The sequence below is a fragment of the Culex quinquefasciatus genome, chromosome 3, assembly GCF_015732765.1.
Source record: "Culex quinquefasciatus strain JHB chromosome 3, VPISU_Cqui_1.0_pri_paternal, whole genome shotgun sequence".
Lineage (NCBI taxonomy): Eukaryota > Metazoa > Arthropoda > Insecta > Diptera > Culicidae > Culex > Culex quinquefasciatus.
The window spans coordinates 32,176,180-32,197,779 of NC_051863.1; the positions used below are offsets into that span (position 1 = coordinate 32,176,180).

The 21,600-nt window shown below is 34.7% G+C and overlaps 1 protein-coding gene across 15 annotated transcripts in view; it reads right to left on the reverse strand.

Moving 5' to 3' along the window:
• The window catches only part of LOC6043265 (protein groucho), a 384,958-nt gene that overhangs the window by 201,507 nt on the left and 161,851 nt on the right, over positions 1-21,600 (reverse strand). For 14 of the 15 annotated variants that reach the window (XM_038265213.1, XM_038265218.1, XM_038265217.1 and 11 more), the window contains one exon: positions 19,481-19,572. In XM_038265213.1, the coding sequence (XP_038121141.1) occupies positions 19,481-19,572 (92 nt within the window). Of the gene's footprint in view, positions 1-19,480; positions 19,573-19,936; positions 20,994-21,600 lie in introns of those variants that run through there. The other variant, XM_038265222.1, reaches the window with a different exon arrangement.

Here is a 21,600-nt window from a genome sequence, read left to right on the forward strand (position 1 = left end):
TTTTTTCGAAAAGATCGGAAAATTTCACGAATGTGACAAAAATTAAAATTAAAGAAAAAAGACCGATTCCATAAAGAACTACTCCACAACGGAATTGCATTTATTTTCCATTCAAATTGTTTCGATTAAAACATACATCTCATGCTCCTTCAATGTTTTTTGAAACATTAGTCTTAATGTGTCTGTAATCTTGTTTGATGAAAAGTGTTCTTTTTTATTTTTAAAATAAAACTAATATTTTCAAACCGTTCGACTGATGAAATACCACAACTGGTATTAATAAGCATAAAACTGATGAAATACCACAACTGGTATTAATAAGCATAAAAATTTAAATAATGCTATATTGCTAATAAATTTGTCAGGAACTCTTGATGTCGAGGAGTTGTTTAAAATTAATTTAGTCTAAAGAAAGCATTTAAAAAACAAACAAAATCACCAACACTTGTGCGAATGATTGAAACATTCCCATCAAATTGATTATAAGCAACCACGCCATCACCCCGCAACAAATCCAAACTCACCGGTTTCACCACCACCACCACGTTCCAGAACCAATAAAACATGATCCCATATCGGCAGGACGCATCACACCCAGCCAGCAAATCCTCCCCGCGGCGCCGTGAAATCCCTCGAGCAAAAATTTAATTTTAATTAGCTCTTAATCAGCATCATAAAGTGAAGTTTATTGAAATCTCGTGCGCCCCTCATTGTTTACCCTGCGCTCGAGTACGGCTACCAGTTTGAGTTTGTATTTGTGTGTGTGTGCGTGTGTTTGTGCGTTATAATTCACACTCCAGGGCGTAATTGTGGTCATCGACACCGCGTCGTCGTCGTCATCCACGCGCGCGATGATCATTTTCCGTCACGGGGGCAAAATGACGAAAATTGAAACACAACCCCCCTCCGCCAAATTCACTCACAGTTTTCACTGCTCATGTGTGCGTTTGTGTGAGAGAGACCGAGTGCATTAATACATTTGGAAAATTGTCCCTCTTTTCCGCGGACACACACATATCAATTTCATCGCCATTTCAGCCCACATTTTCCTCTTTTTCAATTGACTCGCTGCTGCTGCTGCGTCATCATTTTCACAAACTGGGAAGGAGGGAAGGGAGGAAAATTGTCCTGCCAGCGACGATCATAATGGCAATTAAATTAACGACACTCTGGATAAAACCCGGCTGCGATGAAAAGCGAAATAGTGTGTGAGAGTGTGTGTGTTTGTGTGCTGATGTGAAATTGGCTGGGCGACACAACCCTTAAAAGAGGGGTGGGGTCTGAGAGCTTTTGAGATTATTTGTAATTCCCGTTTTGTTCTCGATTGACCACGTGGATTACGATATGTTAATCAGTTCTAATCGGTTGTCGGAGGGGAAATCATTGTGGCCAAGGGTGTTTGCTAGCAATCGATGGTGGTGAATTTGTAAAATATTGAGATGCTGCATAAGTTTCAAAGAAAATTGTAGATATTGTCAAATATATTAATCAGAGAAATACAAATTTCATTAATTTTTTTGCTTCTACACAGCAAAAAATCCGATGGTAAAATCGCATGCAAAAGCATGCATATCACCTTCGTCAAAATAAACACTTAATATTACACACTGTATGTACAATTTTTGCAAACACAAAAAAAAGTTACAACCAACAGGATTCAAACCCAGCACCAACAGTAAAGGCAGGTGCCTTAGCCCACTCGGCCATCAGACCGATGAAAAGCTGAAAGGATAAACGCATATATGAGCTTGACATTTCGGTCAAGTAGGTTTCCCATACTGTTGGGCTACACATTTCAGGGTGTAAAATCACTTAAAATTGCATAAAATAATGCAATATTTATTTTACACGCAGGTTTTTTACACACAGCTGGATTACTACTTTTTTAGCTGTGTATATGAGTTTAGTTGTTTATTTTAGGGTGAAAAGCGCTGCTATTCAAGTATAACAAATGTTCAATGAATCATTTAATAAAATACACAGAAATTTATAATAAAATTGATAAACAGTTACAATTTTTTTATAATTCTCTTGAAAAAGTTTTATCATCAAAATAAATGCCTTTAAAATCGGCTCGAAAATGGGACACGTATTTGTCAACTGACAAAATTCTCTCAAGGCAAAGTCTCATAAAACAGTTGAGCCTTCCGACCTTAAAAATTAAAGAGTTCTTCTTTCAGGTGCTTTGTAAAGATCAAAAATTTATTGAAAAATGGATGGTTGGCGACTTTTTAATTCTAAGCCCGTTTAGAAGCGGATTTGGGTTGTAGAGGGTTAAAGGGTGGCCAAATTACGAACATTAGAAAATCTATTTAAAAACAACAACAACAATTTTTTATTCATTTACATTAGTTTTTCGTTTCTACCAATTAAAGGTCTCTTCGAAGCAAAAAATCTTAAAAAACAGATAGTTTTTTGAAACGAAAAAACTAGCGCGACATTTGCAAAGGACCGCGTCTGAATCAAGATTTTTTGCATTCAAACTATTATTCCTATAAAGCCAGCCAATGACATTTTATTTGCGTTCGAGAAAGCAAAAAGCGTATGAAACGACGAAAAGTTATTAGTTTTAAAACGAAATGATCTTCCTAATTTTTCTTCGAAAATTTTAATTTTCGGATGCACCAAAATTTGAAAGCTACATGTTTTGTTACTTGAGCCAAGAAATCTGCAGCCCCGTTTTGGGCACTTTTAACATTTTGAGATTTAACTTTCATGACTAAAAAGGGGTTCCCCACGATTTGACAAAACGACTTTTCATTGATTTTTTTATGTTGAAACAAAAAAAATGCAAATTTGAAAATTAGTATCTTTGATTCTGCTCAAATTTGGCAGAGCTGTTAAAACTATCAAAACATGCAAAAATCCCGAATTTCATCCAAATCAGACCACCCCCTCCATTTTTGTACCCTCCCAAAAAATCGACTTTTTGGCAATTTTTGAGCAAAACCCCTATCTTCAAATGGCAATAACTCAGGAACCACAAAACTTAGAGGATCGGTCTTAGACTCAATTTTGAAGGAAATTGGACGTATAATCCATTTCCTTGATCAAAATTTCGATTAAGGTGCTTTGTCTACCTGTATTGCGCAATTGAAAACTTTAAATGATCGTATCTGGGTAATTCTCCGCCAACTCACACAGCAGTTGCCCCGACCCCTCTTCGATTTGCGTGAAACTTTGTCCTAAGGGGTAACTTTTGTCCCTGATCACGAATCCGAGGTCCGTTTTTTGATATCTCGTGACGGAGGGTACGACCCTTCCATTTTGAACATGCGAAAAAGAGGTGTTTTTCAATAATTTGCAGCCTGAAACGGTGATGAGATAGAAATTTGGTGTCAAAGGGACTTTTATGTAAAATTAGACGCCCGATTTGATGGCGTACTCAGAATTCCGAAAAAACGTATTTTTCATCGAAAAAAACACTAAAAAAGTTTTAAAAATTCTCCCATTTTCCGTTACTCGACTGTAAAAAATTTTGAAACATGTCATTTTATGGGAAATTTAATGTACTTTTCGAATCTACATTGTCCCAGAAGGGTCATTTTTTCATTTAGAACAAAATTTTTCATTTTAAAATTTCGTGTTTTTTCTAACTTTGCAGGGTTATTTTTTAGAGTGCAACAATGTTCTACAAAGTTGTAGAGCAGACAATTACAAAAATTTTGATATATAGACATAAGGGGTTTGCTTATAAACATCACGAGTTATCGCGATTTTACGAAAAAAAGTTTTGAAAAAGTTGGTCTTCATCGATCATGGCCATTCATGGTCACCCGCGACAGACACGGACGACGAAACAAAGAGAAACGCAAAAAGTAACTTTTTCAAAACTTTTTTTCGTAAAATCGCGATAACTTGTGATGTTTATAAGCAAACCCCTTATGTCTATATATCAAATTTTTGTAATTGTCTGCTCTACAACTTTGTAGAACATTGTTACACTCTAAAAAATAACCCTGCAAAGTTAGAAAAACACGAAATTTTAAAATGAAAAATTTTGTTCTAAATGAAAAATGACCCTTCTGGGACAATGTAGATTCGAAAAGTACATTAAATTTCCCATAAAATGACATGTTTCAAAATTTTTACAGTCGAGTAACGGAAAATGGGAGAATTTTTAAAACTTTTTAGTGTTTTTTCGATGAAAATACGTTTTTCGAATTCTGAGTACGCCATCAAATCGGGCGTCTAATTTTACATAAAAGTCCCTTTGACACCAAATTTCTATCTCATCACCGTTTCAGGCTGCAAATTATTGAAAAACACCTCTTTTTCGCATGTTCAAAAATGGAAGGGTCGTACCGCCCCTCCGTCACGAGATATCAAAAAACGGACCTCGGATTCGTGATCAGGGACAAAAGTTACCCCTTAGGACAAAGTTTCACGCAAATCGAAGAGGGGTCGGGGCAACTTTTCCCGATTTCGTGTGAGTTGGTAGAGAATTACCCATCTCAAAACAGCCTTATTTATTTTTTGAAATTTGACCTCACCATCGTATTCCCCGGCCAATTTTACATAAAAATCACTTATCGACAGAAAGGAATATGTTTTGTTCCAGAGATATCGAATTTTAAAGTTTTGAGTATTTGAGATTACCCAAAAGCAAAGCAATCCCCCGGGTCTTTTGTGGACTCTATTGCAAGTTTCTGCTCATTTCTAGGCGTCCGAAGGTTATGTGTGGTGAGTCACCCAAAACCTCTTTTAAGCAAATGGACCCACCTTTTACTTCCCCATCCGATAGAAGGCCAGGAGGATAAGGCGGGAATCGAACCCACGCCCCATAGCAACTTAGGGATCGGCAGCCGAAGCCGTTAACCATCGCGCCACGAGGCCCTCCTAGAGATTACCTAAATTAGCCGTATTCGCCGCACCTGCTTAAAGCACTCGGGCGCGCTGATCAATATCTGCTTATTTATTGAAATAAGCTTTCATCCCAAATAATCTTTACTAAATTAGGCAAAAATTTAATGTACACCACTGTAGGAAACTGCTGTATAATCTTAAATTGAAAAAAATAGTATACTGTGAATTTGTGTGCTAGCCCACAGGACAGAGCAAGAACGATGCGCAATACAGGGCAGAATGGAATTCACACAGAGCTAGCAGGAAATTGCAATTGATCTAGTAAGTAACACTTACTACAAAAAGTGTGTGATACATTATCGTGTTAAAAAATATGAATTGACATGAATAAAACTCTTTTGAAGCATGATTAACACCTGAACTCCCAAGCTCGAGAAAAAGGGGGAATTTATATGGAAATTCTCCCTTTTTCTCGAGCTTGGGGGTTTAGGTGTTAAGGAGGAGGATTTCTGGAAAGTATAAAACTGAAAAATGAAAAAAAAAAAAACACAATGATTAATCTGATTTATGATCTGATTAAGATCAAATTCAGTTGTGTTGATTTCTTGTTTTTGATTTTTTTTTGTTTGTCAATCATTTCGAAATCTTGGAAGACGATACAGCTGCTGTCCACATGTATCGGAAGTATATGGTTTTGTTTTTGAAATTAAATGTACCAGAATTGAAAAAAATCATCAATTATTCAAAGGAAACTGGTTCACAATATAAAAATCGGTTAAATATTATCATTCATTCAAACCGTAAGACAGATTTTGGAGTTTTTGCTGAATGGCACTATTTCGCTACCGCACAAGGCAACTCATGAGAATTATTTCATCTACTACAGCCAGCTCTACATTTGTTCTCGCTTTAAATAAAAGAAGAAATTAGGAATAAGGAAAAATATGAAAATTATATAAAAATGATAAAACACTGTAGCATTTGCAAATAAATATTAAAAGTTCAAATTTTACTTCATATGGTTCAATGACACTGATATCAGGAAAAACAGTGCATTAAAAATTATTCAATTAATAATTCTTAAACAAAAAATAGATTGTTCAAGGAAATAATTATCTCAAAATCGTATAAAAATATAAAAAGAATTCATCATACAGAACGCCAGGTAGTAATTATTGATCAGCACGACTAAGTGCTTCTAGCAGATGCGGCGAGTGTAGCTAATTTAGGTAATCTCAAATACTCAAAACTTTAAAATTCGATATCTCTGGAACGAAACATATTTTTTTCTGTCGATAAGTGATTGTTATGTAAAAGTGGCTGAAGAATACGATGGTGAGGTCAAATTTAAAAGATAAATAGGGCTGTTTTGAGATACGGCAATTTAAAATTTTCAATTGCGCAATACAGGTAGAAACCATATTTTAATCTAAATTTTGATTACGGAAATGGATTCAACGTCCAATTTCCTTCAAAATTGAGTCTAAGACCGACCCTCTAAGATTTGCGGTTCCTGAGTTATCATCGTTTGAAGATAGGGGTTTTGCTCAAAAGTCGATTTTTTGGGAGGGTACAAAAATGGAGGGGGTGGTCTGATTTGGATGAAGTTCGGGATTTTTGCATGTTTGATAGTCTCAACAGCTCTGCCAAATTTGAGCAGAATCGGAGATGACAATTTTCAAGTGCTGTTCCACTTCAGATGGAATGACCATATCCTATATCCAAAGAAGTCATTTGCATCATTAGTTTTTCCAAACCATGTTGGGGGCAGCAAAATTGAATTTTTAATAATTTTTTTTATTAAAAAAAAATAATTTCAACATTTTTAAATCAAGTTTTACTTGTGAAAATGTACACCCAAAGATGATTTTTCTTATTTTATAGTTCAGACAAAATTATAAAATTTTTGAGATGAAAATTACTGGGCAATTAGAAAAAATCATTTTCATCGATTCGAATTCGTTATGAGGCTGTAGGGTAGCGTAGTCATTAATGAGACACTTTTGATTTTCAACATTCAATGATTTTTGTATTTTTTTCATCTGCATTTTTTAATAAGCTTTTTGTTACATTTTCTTTCCATTAAAGTGTCCTAGCATTGGCCAAAATATGAGATCGGCCTGATGTCTACAGCCAGAGTTATTCAACTGTCTCATTGTAGACGCACTTGGCAGGAACAATGAGACAAGTGGGGAACAATGAGACACTCTACGAAAATCAATACTTTTCTAGTAAAACTTCATGTTTTTGTATTGTTTCATTGCAGGTGACTTGTCTTGAACATTTTAAAGCAATTTTGCAAACATGAAACTTTAATTAACAAAAGTTATACTAAAAAGTAAATAAAATTAGTAAAATCCATTTATTTATACCAAATAACTTTATATTTTTGGATAAATGAAGTCAAAACTCAATAAATATGCCAAAAATTACTTCCAATTCATGTTTTGAAGGATTTCCCTAGATTTTGAAAAGTTTAATAAAGAAAAATCAAAATGTCTCATTGTTACCCATGGGCTGAAATGAGTGGGGAACAATGAGACAGTCCTGGATACTGGGTATATTCTAAATTTTGGCCAAACCTAATGAAAGGACATTGTAGCCCAACTCAATCCCTATGGAACGTCGAAAGAAATTTGAAGAAATATTAGATTTAGTGTTAATGGCAGCCTATGAGCGAACATGTAATTTTCAGTCATAATTTCCTTTTACATCCCAAATTCAAACATATATGAATAACTTTGCAAGGGAGCGTCCATAACCAAAGCCACTATTATGGCAGACGTGTAACCAGTAGACACACCTTTCCCCAAAATATGAGCCTGATTGGTTGAAACTACGACTTGTGAGAGTCATTTTATCGTTGTTCCCCGTGTCTCATTGATGACTACTCTACCCTATCTTATAAATTAATTGTCCGATTTTCCAGCGAGTTCCAGTAAAAATTGCAGGATTTTTTTTCTGCTTTTCAGAAATGTGTTTTTTCGGTGTGCTTCCTTCAAGAAAATAGAAAATTAGTCAAAAATGTTTACTTTAAGGTATATATAGCTTTTACTTTGAAAACGGTACATTTTATCAAAAAATTGTTAAGCACTTTTCGAATCTAAATTTTATTTCTTTTAAAATGATATTTGATGTTTAAAGTTTTTTATATTTTAAAAAATAAAATAGATTTTTTTCAGAAAATTTAATCACAGCTCCGTTGTGAAACTTATTACATTTCCTGCCATTCTCGCATAACGAAAAAGCCTAATTTTCTTTACTAAAAATAAAAGTTTCCAAAAGTGATACTTTTCGACACAAGTGTCGAAGAGACAAAAGCACCCATTTCAGTGTTTTTTTTATATATTTTGTTTTGATTTTATCAGGGAATTGACCAAACAAATAGACAATTGACATAAAATTCCATTCAAAGGGTGTTTTTCGGAATTGCAAAAAATGTTGTCGTATTTATCCATCTCGGTAAACCTCGTTAGATCATTTTCTAAATTTGTCTACAACTTGAACAATATTTTCAATGAGCTATTTTAAGGAAACTGCTTAACCAATTTCGACTAAGACATTGGTGTTTCTCAAAATTAAAGTTTGATGCTGCTGAAAATTTTGCTTTGTTAAAATAAAAATTAAAAGGTTTTTTTTTAGAAAAATACTGCAAAGATCGCTTATTATACCAACAATGAGCATCGTTCACTTTTTTAATGCTATGTTTGCCTTTTGAAGTGGTTTATTTTTTGGTATTCCCAAATTGGTTAACTGCTATAGTTTAATACAGCAAAAGTCTTTGTCAAAAATTATTGTTATTTCACTCAATATTTATGGTAAACCATGGTCATACTTTGATCCCACAATTTCCTCAGATTGGGGCAATTGGAAATCCCAGACACTTCCACCACAACCAAGCTTCACCGTTTCGTGGGATCCCTTTCATCACAATTGATTCCGGACGTGTACCGCCAGAACTCGACCAGCAGTCCATCTCGAAACATCCCGACTAGAAACTGCTCACTTATTCCATTAGTTACACGCACCGATGGACGGTGGCCTTTCTCTGTGAACCTGCGGCGGTTTGCTGGTTTTGCGGTCACCGTATCGAACAGACGGGAACCAGCGCCAGCTGCAGCTCCCTTCCGGCTGGCCAATTTTCACAACAGTCTGTGTGATCACTTACAAATTCAGCCATTCCTGCGGGTCGAGTTTGGTGAGATAGCTTGATCGAAAGATTGTATTTGAACAATTTAAGTAAATTTAAAATTTGAAGAAGTGTATGCGAATGTGATTTGCAAGAGTGCAACAACACAATTGCAAAAAATAAAGAAAAATCGTCCATGGTTGCAAAATCCGATCCCCCAGGGAGCCCTCGAACAACCTAATTCAACCGGGTGGAAAATAAAATCAAAATAAGGGGTAGAATGTTAATCCAATTCATTTGCTTGTAACCCACAGAGTGTGTGTTCGTTCACAGCCATTCCCACTTGGCACATCTGCTGCTGCTGCCTTCAAGGGAGGGTTGACCATGAACCAAGCTGGAAAAACTCGAGAAAAACCCTCCCAGTTTGAACCTGTTCAGTGGCACTCTAACACACTGGATCTATACAATTTTCATTCTTTTTTTCCCCAGTTTTTTCTAGTACCTGCTCATCGTGGCCCGTGGGTTTGAACCAGGTGAATTCTCTTTTTTTTTGCGTAACCCGTTCACGTATGTCGAGTGGTGCATTTCACAGTCCGGCGGGGTGAATTTTAGCTTTGGACAGAACAAAAAATCTGCCACCCCTCGCGAATGAAAAAAAAAGAGGGTGGAAATCATCAGCAAATATTTGCGCAAATGTAAGTAAATCTTTCCCAGTTCCTGAGGGGAACACCCTTGAAGAGTATCGGGGCCGGCATTTACAAAGCGGATTCAGTGGCAGTTCCATTCTCAACTTAATGTTAACATGTTAAGGTTAATGTTAACATTCCATAGGTCGCCTCCCTAAGGTGTCGTGATAAGGTCCAGTTTGTGACGATACACTACCTTCCCTTTACTAAGCAATCGATTCCAGAAGGGAAAAGATCACCAGTTGTGTTGGTCCGAGCCGGGATTTGAACCCCGATCTACCGCTTACGAGGCGGAAGCGTTACCACTGGGCTACGTGGCTCGGTCAATTTTGCGCAAATGTGCTAAATTAAATATTCAACAGATTTTATACGTTTCGTTTGGCGCGTTTCTGTTGGACAAGTGGGACGAAAAAAAAGGGTGGAAGGATTTGATTTTGCTACCTTTTTATTGTCAAGCGTGAAAAGCGTTGTGTTTGTTGTTATTTTGGCAGCCAAATTTAATTGTTTTAAGCAGAGTAGAGTGAAAAACACTCTCGAGTGGATCAACACTCGGTTTTTACATTCAATTTCACAAAAAGTGGAAAAACGAGTGCAAAAATAATGAAATTTTTCCAAGAACCGATTGAGTGCCAGAGATTCTGTTTTTATTTTTTGCAAACTAGGTGTATTTTGTTTCGATTTCTGGCAGCTTCCAAAACAAGTATCACTTATTTAGCGTGGGTTTTCCTCCCACCCCGGGATAGTGAATCAGTGGGAGTGGATTTGTGTGATAGGTTTTTGTTTGGGCTGGCACGGCGATTAAATGGATTATTTTTTTTCAACGCTTCGTAGCAGCTGCATTTCACTGGAAGCAATCGGATGTTTTCAATTAAATTTTAACGCACTTTTTCAATTTAATTGAGTGCACTAGAATGTAAATTAGATACTGTGATTGAAAAGTGTAAAACATTTACAAAAATGGGGAATTTGAAAAATATATCCTGTCTATATTAAATCTCACAAAAGATTTTTTTTTAATGCGAAAAAAAAATCAACCCTGCTCAAAGGACATCAACCTCGAACATGGGATCATCCCAGCCTGTAAGTGGGGTGGTGGCAAGCCCGGTGAAACGAAATAACAAAGTAAAAGACTTGCCATAATCATCGATGACTGGACGCCCGATGACGATTACAGGAGGGGGAAAAGGACTTGCACACGACGACGACGACAAGGGTGAAATATGATTATCTAGGACTAAATGAGTGGAATTTGGTTTAATAACGGGGTTGGTGCGGTGCGGGGTGAAAAGAGAATTTCGACGAAGGGGGAGAGCGGATAAATTAAGCAGCGTTAGAAGGAGGGTGGTTTTCCGTTCGTGTCAGCTTGGGTGCCCTCCTTCCTCCTTGATTTGGCTCAATTTCAGTGAAGCGAATCCTGTGCAACAGTAGGGGAAGAATTTTTCCTGACGGTTAGGATTGAAGCTGATATTTAGCCCGTGTTTTTCAATCATTGATTCTTTTTTGATGACAAATAACGCGTAATTATTTGTTTTTTGATTTCTGTTAGCCGAATCAAATACTTTATATTGCTTCGGGGCAACCCGTAAAGTTTGCTAATCCTAACCACAAGTCATGCCACACGGTGCGTTTAGCAAAACCGAAATGACACGATTTTTGTGCCAATTTCTTCTCCAGTTATCGAAGCTCCAGTTATCAGTGCTCTGCACAGTGGTCTGAAAATCAAATTTAGCAGCACAAAAACATATCTATGCAATTCTGCGACATTTGGGAATATTGGTACAAGGGTGGTCCTAAATATTAATTTTTAAACGTTTTCTCCGAATCCTCAACAGATAGAGGCATACCCTCTTCGGCAGTGCTTGCCAACCTGAACTCCGTTTCATACAAAACTTTATATGAAACGCACTTAACTTTCAAAAAAGTGTTAAATTATTTTTTTTGCATTTTTTTCGGTGTCGGTTTTTGGTTTGGTGTCTTCGGAGCATGTTTAGAGGAATAAAAATAACCTTCTGACGAAAGAACAAAGAGGCGCTAGCTCTGTTGAAAAGTTGCAGCGATTTTACGGTTTCAAAATAGTAGTTTATGCAACAAGTTGCAAAAAGAAGATTTTTTCAGCACGAGTTGTACATTTATCCAACGAGGTTTACCGAGTTGGATAAATACGACAAGTGCTGAAAAAATCAAGTTTTGCAACGAGTTGCTTACAACATTTTTTGCAATTCCGAAAAACGCTTATTTAATGGAATTTTATGTCAAACATTCATGTGTTTAGTAAATTCATCGTTCAAAACAAAACAATATTGAAAAATGTTACTTTTCAAAACTAGTGCTGAAAAGTTCAACTTTTCAGCACCCATTTCAGTGCTGAAAAGTAGAACTTTTCAGCATTGTTATTGAAAGGTATTAATTTTCCATTCTGTTATTTTTGGTAGGGAAAAGTAGGCCGTTTCGTTTCTCCAGAAGGGCAAGAAAAGTTGACAGTTTCACACTGGAATTGCAAAAAGGTATATTTAAATGTTTGTATCTTTTTTAGGAGAAACATAAAAATGTTTTTTTTTGTGTATTTTAAAGAAAAAGACTTCCACTTATAGTAAAAAAACTCAGAAGATTTTTTTCGATAGCTGAAATCAAAATTGTTTGAATATTGGGATGTTGGGGTATTTAACAATGCGAAATGAGATCTATTTTTAAGCTTATAAATAAAAAAATAAATTCTTAAAAAATAAATAAAAAGTATCAAACAAAATTCCAAGCAGCATTTTATTTTTGACTTCAAAAATCTCTGAAAATAATAATGCTATTTCTAATGTTAAAAATGAATTTTCTGATTTTTTCGAAAAAATATTGTTAATTTTTTGGAGTCAATTATAACATTTGAAAAGGGTGTATTATTAAATATTTACCATTTTTAAAATGTTAGTGTTTTTTTTTAAATCGAAAAGATCATAAAATTTCAAAAATGTATTTTTTACATTGAAAACAGGATCATTACTTTCTGAGATATTGGTAATACATAAGAATAAAGGGCTGTTTGGATGAGACTTAAAAAACTTCATTTTTCTAGTTTATTTTTTATTTGCTAAATTTCAGCAACCATAGATCCAATCTTGAATGTCCCTTAGGCAATTTAATTGTAAATCTTCTCAGCTTTTCGAAAAAAAAACTTTCAAAAATGGACAATGGTCACTATTTTAAGAAATTGAAAAACTTGAATTCATCAATTCAAATTAAACTTTGAGTGGCTATATCTTCAAAACGATGCACATTATCTTAAAATCTTTGAAGTACTTTTTGAATGCAAATTGATTTTACGTTAAGATAAAATAAAATAAAAAATATCGATTTTCGGAAACTTTTTTTGCAAAAAAAAGTTTATCTAAAAATTGACAATTTTTTTTCATTTAATTTTTTTCTGAAAAGTCATCAACTTTGCCAAAGACACCAAACCAATCAGAATATTTATTCAAAAGTTAGAATATTTTTGTACCAGTTCTGTATGGACAACTGCCATTCACTTCTTAAGTTATAACACAGATCTACGTATTTTTGAAAAAAAAAATCAGGTTTTTTATAATATGAATATTATGTTATCGGAATATTTTCATACATTTCGAAAGTAATTACAGTTTCTTAGAAATAATCTAATATTCACGAAACCACGTATTTTAAAAAAATGCTAAATTTTTTCTATTTTTCCGGTCATTTGGGATCTGGGCTATATGGGAGCCTATGGCTATAATCCTATGAAAAACAACCAAACTTAAAAAATATAGTGCTTTGGAATCGGAAAATACAATGGTGCACTTTATCAAAATTTCACTAACGTACTTTTTGATTGCAAATTTGATTTTAAATCGAGTTAAAAGAAATTTGCAACCAATATTTCGCTTTTTTGAAAAATCTGTTTTGATTCAAAAATGCATAACTTGGTCAAATATTTTTCGCATAACCTGGAAATTTCTGAAAAGTTCGCATTTGATATCCCCTTAAACATATAAAAAAAAACATATATAGTGTTTTAGTGACAAAAAGTTAAATTAAAAATCACAAATTTTTTTTACCGTGTATCATTTTTTCCAATGTAGTCCTTATCCATACCTACAACTTTGCCCAAGACACCAAATCGATCAAAAAAAAAATACCTTCCAACCAACTTCACGAAGAAAAATGAGTTCCCAAAACCGTGAACAAGCGTTCATGAAAATGCGAACCAGGAACAAAGTGTTCAAATCCCATGGTACGTTTGTGTTTATAGATTTGAAAAACTGAACTCGTACGAAAAAAAAGGCAAAAATCTACCATTCTGATCGGTTCAATAAATCATCAATGCCTTGTCCAAAACCACCACCCTAACCTAATTATGGCATTAGTGCGAACTCGCTTGTTTGTTCATCCTCTTACCCGCCAGATGATGTGCCATACCACACGTTTCCATCAATCGTCCTCGTCACCAATTTGTACCATCTGCCGCTGTACCTTAATATCTCCCATTGGAAAGCAGTCGACAAACAATCAAATTAGCCCTATAAGCGCACCAAAACGAAACAAATAAAACGCTACAAATGGCACAAAAATGAAATTCTGCGATTATTCCCTCAGAATCTCGTCAGCAAAGAAACTTCCCCTTAATCGGTATAATTGTGCTGCTTGTTTACCTTAGCGCCGTGCTGATGCCAGCAGCCGTCGCCGCCAAGTCACACTATTTATATTTCAATTACAAGTTTTTTTTTTGTTGCTGTTCCCTCCCTGATGGAACTTTTCACACCCTATTCTAATAGTCGTGGACAACACAAGACGGTAACAACAACAACAGCTCTGGGACGACAAGGATCTATTTCTCATTCGTGACATTGGTGCTAAAAATTGTTAACTTTTTTCTCTCCTTTCTTTTCTTTCCTTTGTGTCCCGATTCCCCTTAATTTCTCGATATTTTCCCTGGTTATCATCAACCATCATCGTCGCGTTCCAAAACCATTATAATTTCCCAGTTGTGTTGCTTTTTCCCTCCCTACCTCCTCTCTTGCCTCAGGCTTGTCCTCTAATTTTTGGCCCGCAGCTTTTTCTCCATTATGAAAGAAAAACGGCAAAATTATTCATAAAAGCGAGCGACCCGGCTCGCAGCCCCTATTAATTCACCCTGATTTCACCATTCTACTGGTTGTTGTTCACATAAGAGCTTTATCGAGTCCTTATGGGTTTCCGGGGAGGGAGAGAAATAAAAGGACGTCAGCGACGACGACACACCAAAAACGATCCTGCGTGATTTTGTGCGAGTGTGTGTGTGCGTCCTTTGGGAATTTTGGTGCCACACGCACACAAACTCACACACGTTCAGTGGAAAAAGAGCTATTCTTCGCGTTATTGTGCTCGGCATTATTTGGTCAATAAATACATTACAAACACGTCGCACACAGGCACGCACGTGCTGATTGGAGATGCAGTTAACCCTCGAGGGGCCAAACTTATTGGCTTTTTGTAACTCGATTCGAGCTCAAGTGGTTATAAATAGCCTTAGAATTATAATTAAAAATATGTTTGCAATTATTTTTCATGCCTTCCATATTATTACAAAAAATATAAATCATTCAAAAACAGTATGGGTACGATATCTCGCGATGTACTTTTATAGTAAAATACTTTGCAACTGTGGAATAACACAGCAATTAAAGATATTCGCGGTCAATAAGAGTGTCACCAATTGAATTTTCGTTTTTTTTTAACATAAGAGTTATTCTCCACGAAATCTGCCAATTTGATAATATTTCAATTATTGTGTTTTTTTTTTATTTGACTCAAACTTTAAAGGCAATTCTTCTATATCCAAAGAAGTCATTTTGCATGATTGGTACAAGTCTCAATACAATTTTGACAGTTATTTATTCAAAAATGCTACGTTAAAATTCTTAAATCAGTATTTAAAAAAAAGAATGTTTTGATCGATGGAGTACAAGGTTGTAGAACTCTTAAAAATATTTGCTCATCACTTTTTACTATTACTATTTATCAACTTTTCATGACTAAAATTTTAATTACCGTAAACCAGGGTAACATTGATACAATTTCGATTAATTTTTGAAATATTTTTCAGGTGGTTAGGTTTATCTTAAGATTATTATTATTGATAAATGTACTGGGGTAGGCCACACAAGGTGCACGCACTATTTTTGATATAAAGTGTTTAAAAAATAGTTGCACTGAAAATTCATATTTTGAATTCCGGGGTGACTTTGATATTCATAATTATTCTTATAAAAATCAGATTAAATGTGTTCAAATTTTATTTTTAAGTCAAATGTACCATCACTAAGTTTATAAGCTTTTTAACAAAATACATAAAAATTTTAGGTAAAATTGTTATAAAATCAAAATGTTAGCTGAAATTTTTAAAAACTAGTTTTGTTTATAAAATTATTGAATCATATTGCACTATAAACTGAAATCGAAGCACGAATCAAAAGTTTTTACATTTTTTATGAAATTAGTTCTACTGAAAATGCCTTTAAATTGGGAGATTTTTTTGAGTTGTGTTTCCATACACATAATTTCAATTATATACTAACTTATTTTGCCTTCTTCTAGTGGGAAATTGTCCAAAGAATCTGAAAATGCATTCGATTTTTTGACTCGAAATCCGGTTCATTGAGAAAATCATGACACTATGAGAATATTAAAATAATGCTATAAATCAACATTTTCTTAATTCTAAATCCGTATTTTACAATTTTTGAAATTTTTGATGTGCTTCAGAGAACCAAAAAAGGGTTTTGAAGACAAAGAAATGTTATCTTTTTTATAATTTTAAGAAATAGAATTGTGAGTAGGGCGTCCAATTTTCCCGGGTTTTGAATTTCCCGGGAAACGGGAAAAATATTTTTGAAATCCCGGGAATTCCCGGGATGCCGGGAATTTTTTAAAATAATCATAAAATATACGTTTTTATTAAATTTGTTATGTTTTTCAAGCTTACACATACAGAATTAGCTCAATACTGTTAATTGGTAATAATCTATACTTCAATCTGAACAAGAACAGCGATTTTTAGCTAGTTTAAAAAATATTAAAATTGTTTTTTTTTGTTGTGCTTTGGGTTTTGATTGAATAATTATTTTTAATCCAATGTGATTTAAATTATTTCATATTTATCATCCTAAAATTTTTAAAAATTTCTATTAATTTTCATGTGACATGACTTCTAATGCTTAAAGAAATTCATTGAAACTATAAAAAAAACAAACGAAAACAAATAAAATGATACCATCCAATGTTAAAAGCTAAAAAAGTTTATAATTTCATGTTTTACAAAAAAAAATATTTAAAAATTGTATTTAAGCCACTACCGTCAACTGACGGAAATCGGGACTGCAGTCTGAATAGGTTCAGGATATTTTAGAGCAATAAATTTTCTAATTTATCGGTGTACTAATTATTTTGTTTATTTAAAAAATATCAGAACTTTATGCAAAAAATATTGGCTTAAACAGCTGTCTTAATTCGTTACTATTGTCCTAATTTGCTCCAGATGCCGATGTTTGATGAAAAATAATTAAATATTTTTTCAAGTTTAAAATCATCACTAAACGTAAATATTTATAAAATAAATAAAATGTAATGAAAATATTTAAAGCGCTAAACATTCTGCGGATCCGAAAATTAAAATTTTAATAATTTTTCCCTATAAGCCAAATAAATGTTGATATGTGCCGAATACAAATTTGCTAATGCTTTAAAATTCTTTTCGATTACTAAGTCATCTATTTCCACAACCAAATCTGAGTTTCCAGACCAAAAAATGATTTTTTTTTCAATTTCGGGAATTCCCGGGACAAAATATAAAAAATCCCGGGATTCGGGAATTCCCGGTTTAGGGATTTTTGTCCCGGGAATTCCCGGGATGGACGCACTAATTGTGAGTATAATTTTCTGATGTAAAATTGAATTTGCAAGCGAAAAGTACATAAAAAGTTAAGTTAAAAAACACAATTTTCGAGTTAATCCACTTTAAAATCGAGTTTGAAAAAAATCATTGATAATCGACTTTTTTAAATGGTGCCCTTATCTATTCCAAAGTTACAAAGCTGTCTTAGAAATAATGCAGATTGATCTTTACGTTTCTGAGATGCAGGCTCTCAAATAAAAGAAACAATAAAATTTAAGTTTTCATCGTCAACCAAACAGAACTCAATTTTCAAAACAGTCCCAAAGTGTTAGATTTTCAAAGTCAAAAAATGAATCATCCGTAAAATTTTCTGATCCTTAATATTAGGAAATTTGAAAATCAAGAAAGACATTTAAGAAAAGCATTAATATTTTTTTTATTTCGAATATCAAATTGTTTTTTAAATATTATTATGAGTTTCACTTATTTCACTTAGGCTGGTACAAATTTTATTTAAACTTTTTGTCTCCCCCTCCCCTTCAAGTTGGTTGAAAAATCAGGGGGCAAAAAATATTTTTTCAAGAAACATCAAAATTTTTATGGAAATTTAAGTACAATCAGCTGAAATCTAGTTAAAATGCGTTTCCCTGCGTTAAGAATCACTTTTAGTATGTTTGAATTGATTTAAAAAGCTTTTGAATTTTTGAAAATTTTCAATGTTTAAGTTTTGTTTTTTGCTGAAATTTTTGTTTTCGTCAAATCTTTCATTAATTGAAATCTAATAATTGCAAAACAACTGAACTACTGTAAAATTAATTTTAAAACACTTTTTACATGAAAATGCTGAAACTATGGCTTGTTCATTCAATAATTTATATTTATTTTACTTCCTCCATTTTTCTTTTGACTGAGTTGAAAGCCTGAACATTCAACTTTGATTGGCTGAAAAGGGTATTTGATTGAAAGAGTTCTTTGAGTCATGCCAAGAGTTTAGGAAATACTCAAACCAGCATGTTTCAACATTTTAAAGAAATCTTTAGCAACATATGTCTTGTTCATCTAAACTGTTCATTAAAACAAGTGTAATATGAAAAAAATAAAAACTTTATAATTTTTATTAAGACCTAAATTTAGCATGTTTACAATGACTGATAATTTTTCAACGAAGTATTTTAAAAGTGGTTCAACAAACTGCTGTAAGTTATCTTCAGCCATGCACAACAAAGTAAACCAATAAATTAAATCAAGGCAGGTTACAGTTACCGTTGAATAAGCAGGGAATATGTTTCCCTAAAGTTTGACCTGAAAAATGGGTACTCTATAATATTTAAACGGAATTAATGTACAAGAAAATTTGCACAATTTAAAAAAAATCTGCCTAAAGAAATATTTTTAAACAATTGAGCATTTAAAACAATTTAATTAAAAAAATAAAGATAACAGGGTATTGTTAACAAAAATGTTGTACACACACTGAAATATATCTTTTAACAGAGTAAGAGAGTTATCATTTGCTGGTAGGACAGAACGTTTAAACACTTTTAAAAAATAATCCTGTAAAGTTACAGAAAACACGAAATTTTAAAATGAAATTTTTTTATTTCGATGAAAAATTACCCTTCTGGGATATTTTTTAAAATTTCTACTAAAGAAAAATTAAACTCTTTTTGATTTTTTTCGATGAAAAATACTTTTTCCGGAATTCAGAGTACACCATCAAATTGAGCTTCCAATTTTACAAAAAAAGTTCTTTTTGATATAAAATTTCCTTTTTTTCGAATATTCAAAAACGGAAGGGCTCGAAGCTCAATCGTGATCAAGGGCAAAAATTACCCCTTAGGACAAAGTGTTACGCAAATCCAAGGTGGGTTGAGTCAAATTTAAAATGTTTCTCTCTCAGTGAAAGCTAAGTGAAAGTGTTCTTCAAGGACTTGTAGGGCTTGTATCTTAAAAAAAAACAAACAAAAAACTGTCAATACTCACGAATGATACTGTGCCTGGAGAAAATTGAACTCCTCCTTAATCCGTTCGAGCGTTTCCGCGATTGTGAACTGCCGCCCCTGCGGGGGTGGACCCTGTAAAAAAACATGAAAGAAAAATATTATTAAACCTCAATTTTGACTCATCATTATTACGATCCTATTATCACTACACAATCAATCAATCATTAGGGCCGGGGCAAAGTAATTACTCCGATTTGAGTGAGTGTATCACTTTCGCTCGTCGAAGTTATTTGCACAAACACACACACACCCACACGGATAATAATTTATCGAACTAATTATGTTAATCCGTACGCGGCAAAGCCGCGCGATAATTATCTCCGTGACACAGTCACGTGTGAGTGTGTGTGTTTGTCAAATTAATAATCGCAAATTAAATATAATTATGCAACATGTAACTAACAACAACAAAAACAAAAAACAATCGTAACCGCACCTTTAAATTGGCAGTCATGTTTGCGCGCTCGTTCTGCTCTATATGTGTGCAAGTGTACGTGTGCCTCCCGGTATGTTTGCTCAACTGTGCACAAAATTAATCACTTTTGAGTTTCCACGAACGATTTCCCGCTCAGTTGGCGAGGGAGGGGGTAAAATGCTGCCAATTGTTTTCCCACTAGTTGACACTTTGATTCAGTGGAATTGCACGATTACCACCACCACCGCCGCTGCGATAAAGCCTGGCATTTATCCATTATTTCACCACCACATCACCAGCACTGTTGGCTGGCGCCACCACAACAACAACCGACACAAACACCACCGCCACTACCCGGAACTCCCGTGGAGCATTATAATTAAACTGATTAATTCATTCGTCGGAAAATGTGCTTTATTATCGTAATATCGATGTTTTATTCATAAATATGCCACCACCGTGACCCACAGAGATCCACAACACACCGCTCTCACCAACACTCCCTTGCTCTCCCTGTTTGTGTGTGTGTGTGTGTGTTTGCGTAACGCACACACCGACCACTCAATCACGCGCGCGCTGATGACTGCTCTCTGCGAGATGGTAACTGTTTTTAATGTGATTATTTAATATGTTTAATGAACGATTGAATTATTACAAACAGAGCTTCCGGGTGGGGGAGGGGAGACTACTCTCACTCTCAATTTAACCCCCAAAACCACAACAACACCACCACCCACACTGACGAATATCCTGACGTCACACACACACGCTCTTGGACACTGTAGAACCACGCGCGCGAAGATCCTCCAGCGATTCTGGGAGTTCGCACTCTCGCTTTTGTTGATCCCGCGTAACCCCGCGCACTTTCTTCTTGACCCCCCGGCACCTGGCAACTGGCCAATTCAATTACCCCTCTCTGGGTCGGCGGCGCTTTAATCCAATTGGTGACCCTAATCCCAGGGTTGGCAGGTCGCCGATTGAACTTCTTCACCAATTATTTAATTCACTTTGCTTAAAACCAACACCCCTAAAGAAAATCACTTTCTCCAAAAAATCTTCCCGTAAAAAAAAAAAGAAAACCAGACCGGAACACGAGAGCGTAGTGGTCGACGTAGTCGGCCGTGACTTGACAGCAAGGACGCGTACAAAGGCTCCTCCGCCCAGCACGAGAGTTCGCACACAAATGACGTTTCGACGTAACCGTGCGAAACCGTCAACGAAGGCAGAAGGACGAGCAAGGATAACAGAGAGTGAGGAGGCGAACAGAGGCTGAGAGAGAAATGTGCTCTCTGAGAAAGTTGGGCAGGATTTCAATATGGCAGTGTGGAGGGAAGGGATGCCAGAAGAATTGGTGATTTCTTGAAATATCACTACCAAACACTGTAATGTTGATGATTTTCCGCTGATTTGTGAAGAAAAGTACAAATCCAGAGTTTTTTTTAAAGGTCCAATAAACCAAATTTTAAATTTTAGCTTTATGGGTGTTTTTGAATACCCCTTACTGAAGACGGTTCTAAAAACACCCAAAAAGCAAAAAAAAATGAAATTTGGTTTATAGGACCTTTTCAAGCAAACTCTAGAAATGCGCACTCTTGGGGGTTGTTCTTCAGTCAAAATACAACAAATTCCACAATAAATCAAAAAGAAATTATCAGAAGGGTATCTTTGACAAGTAAAAACAGCCA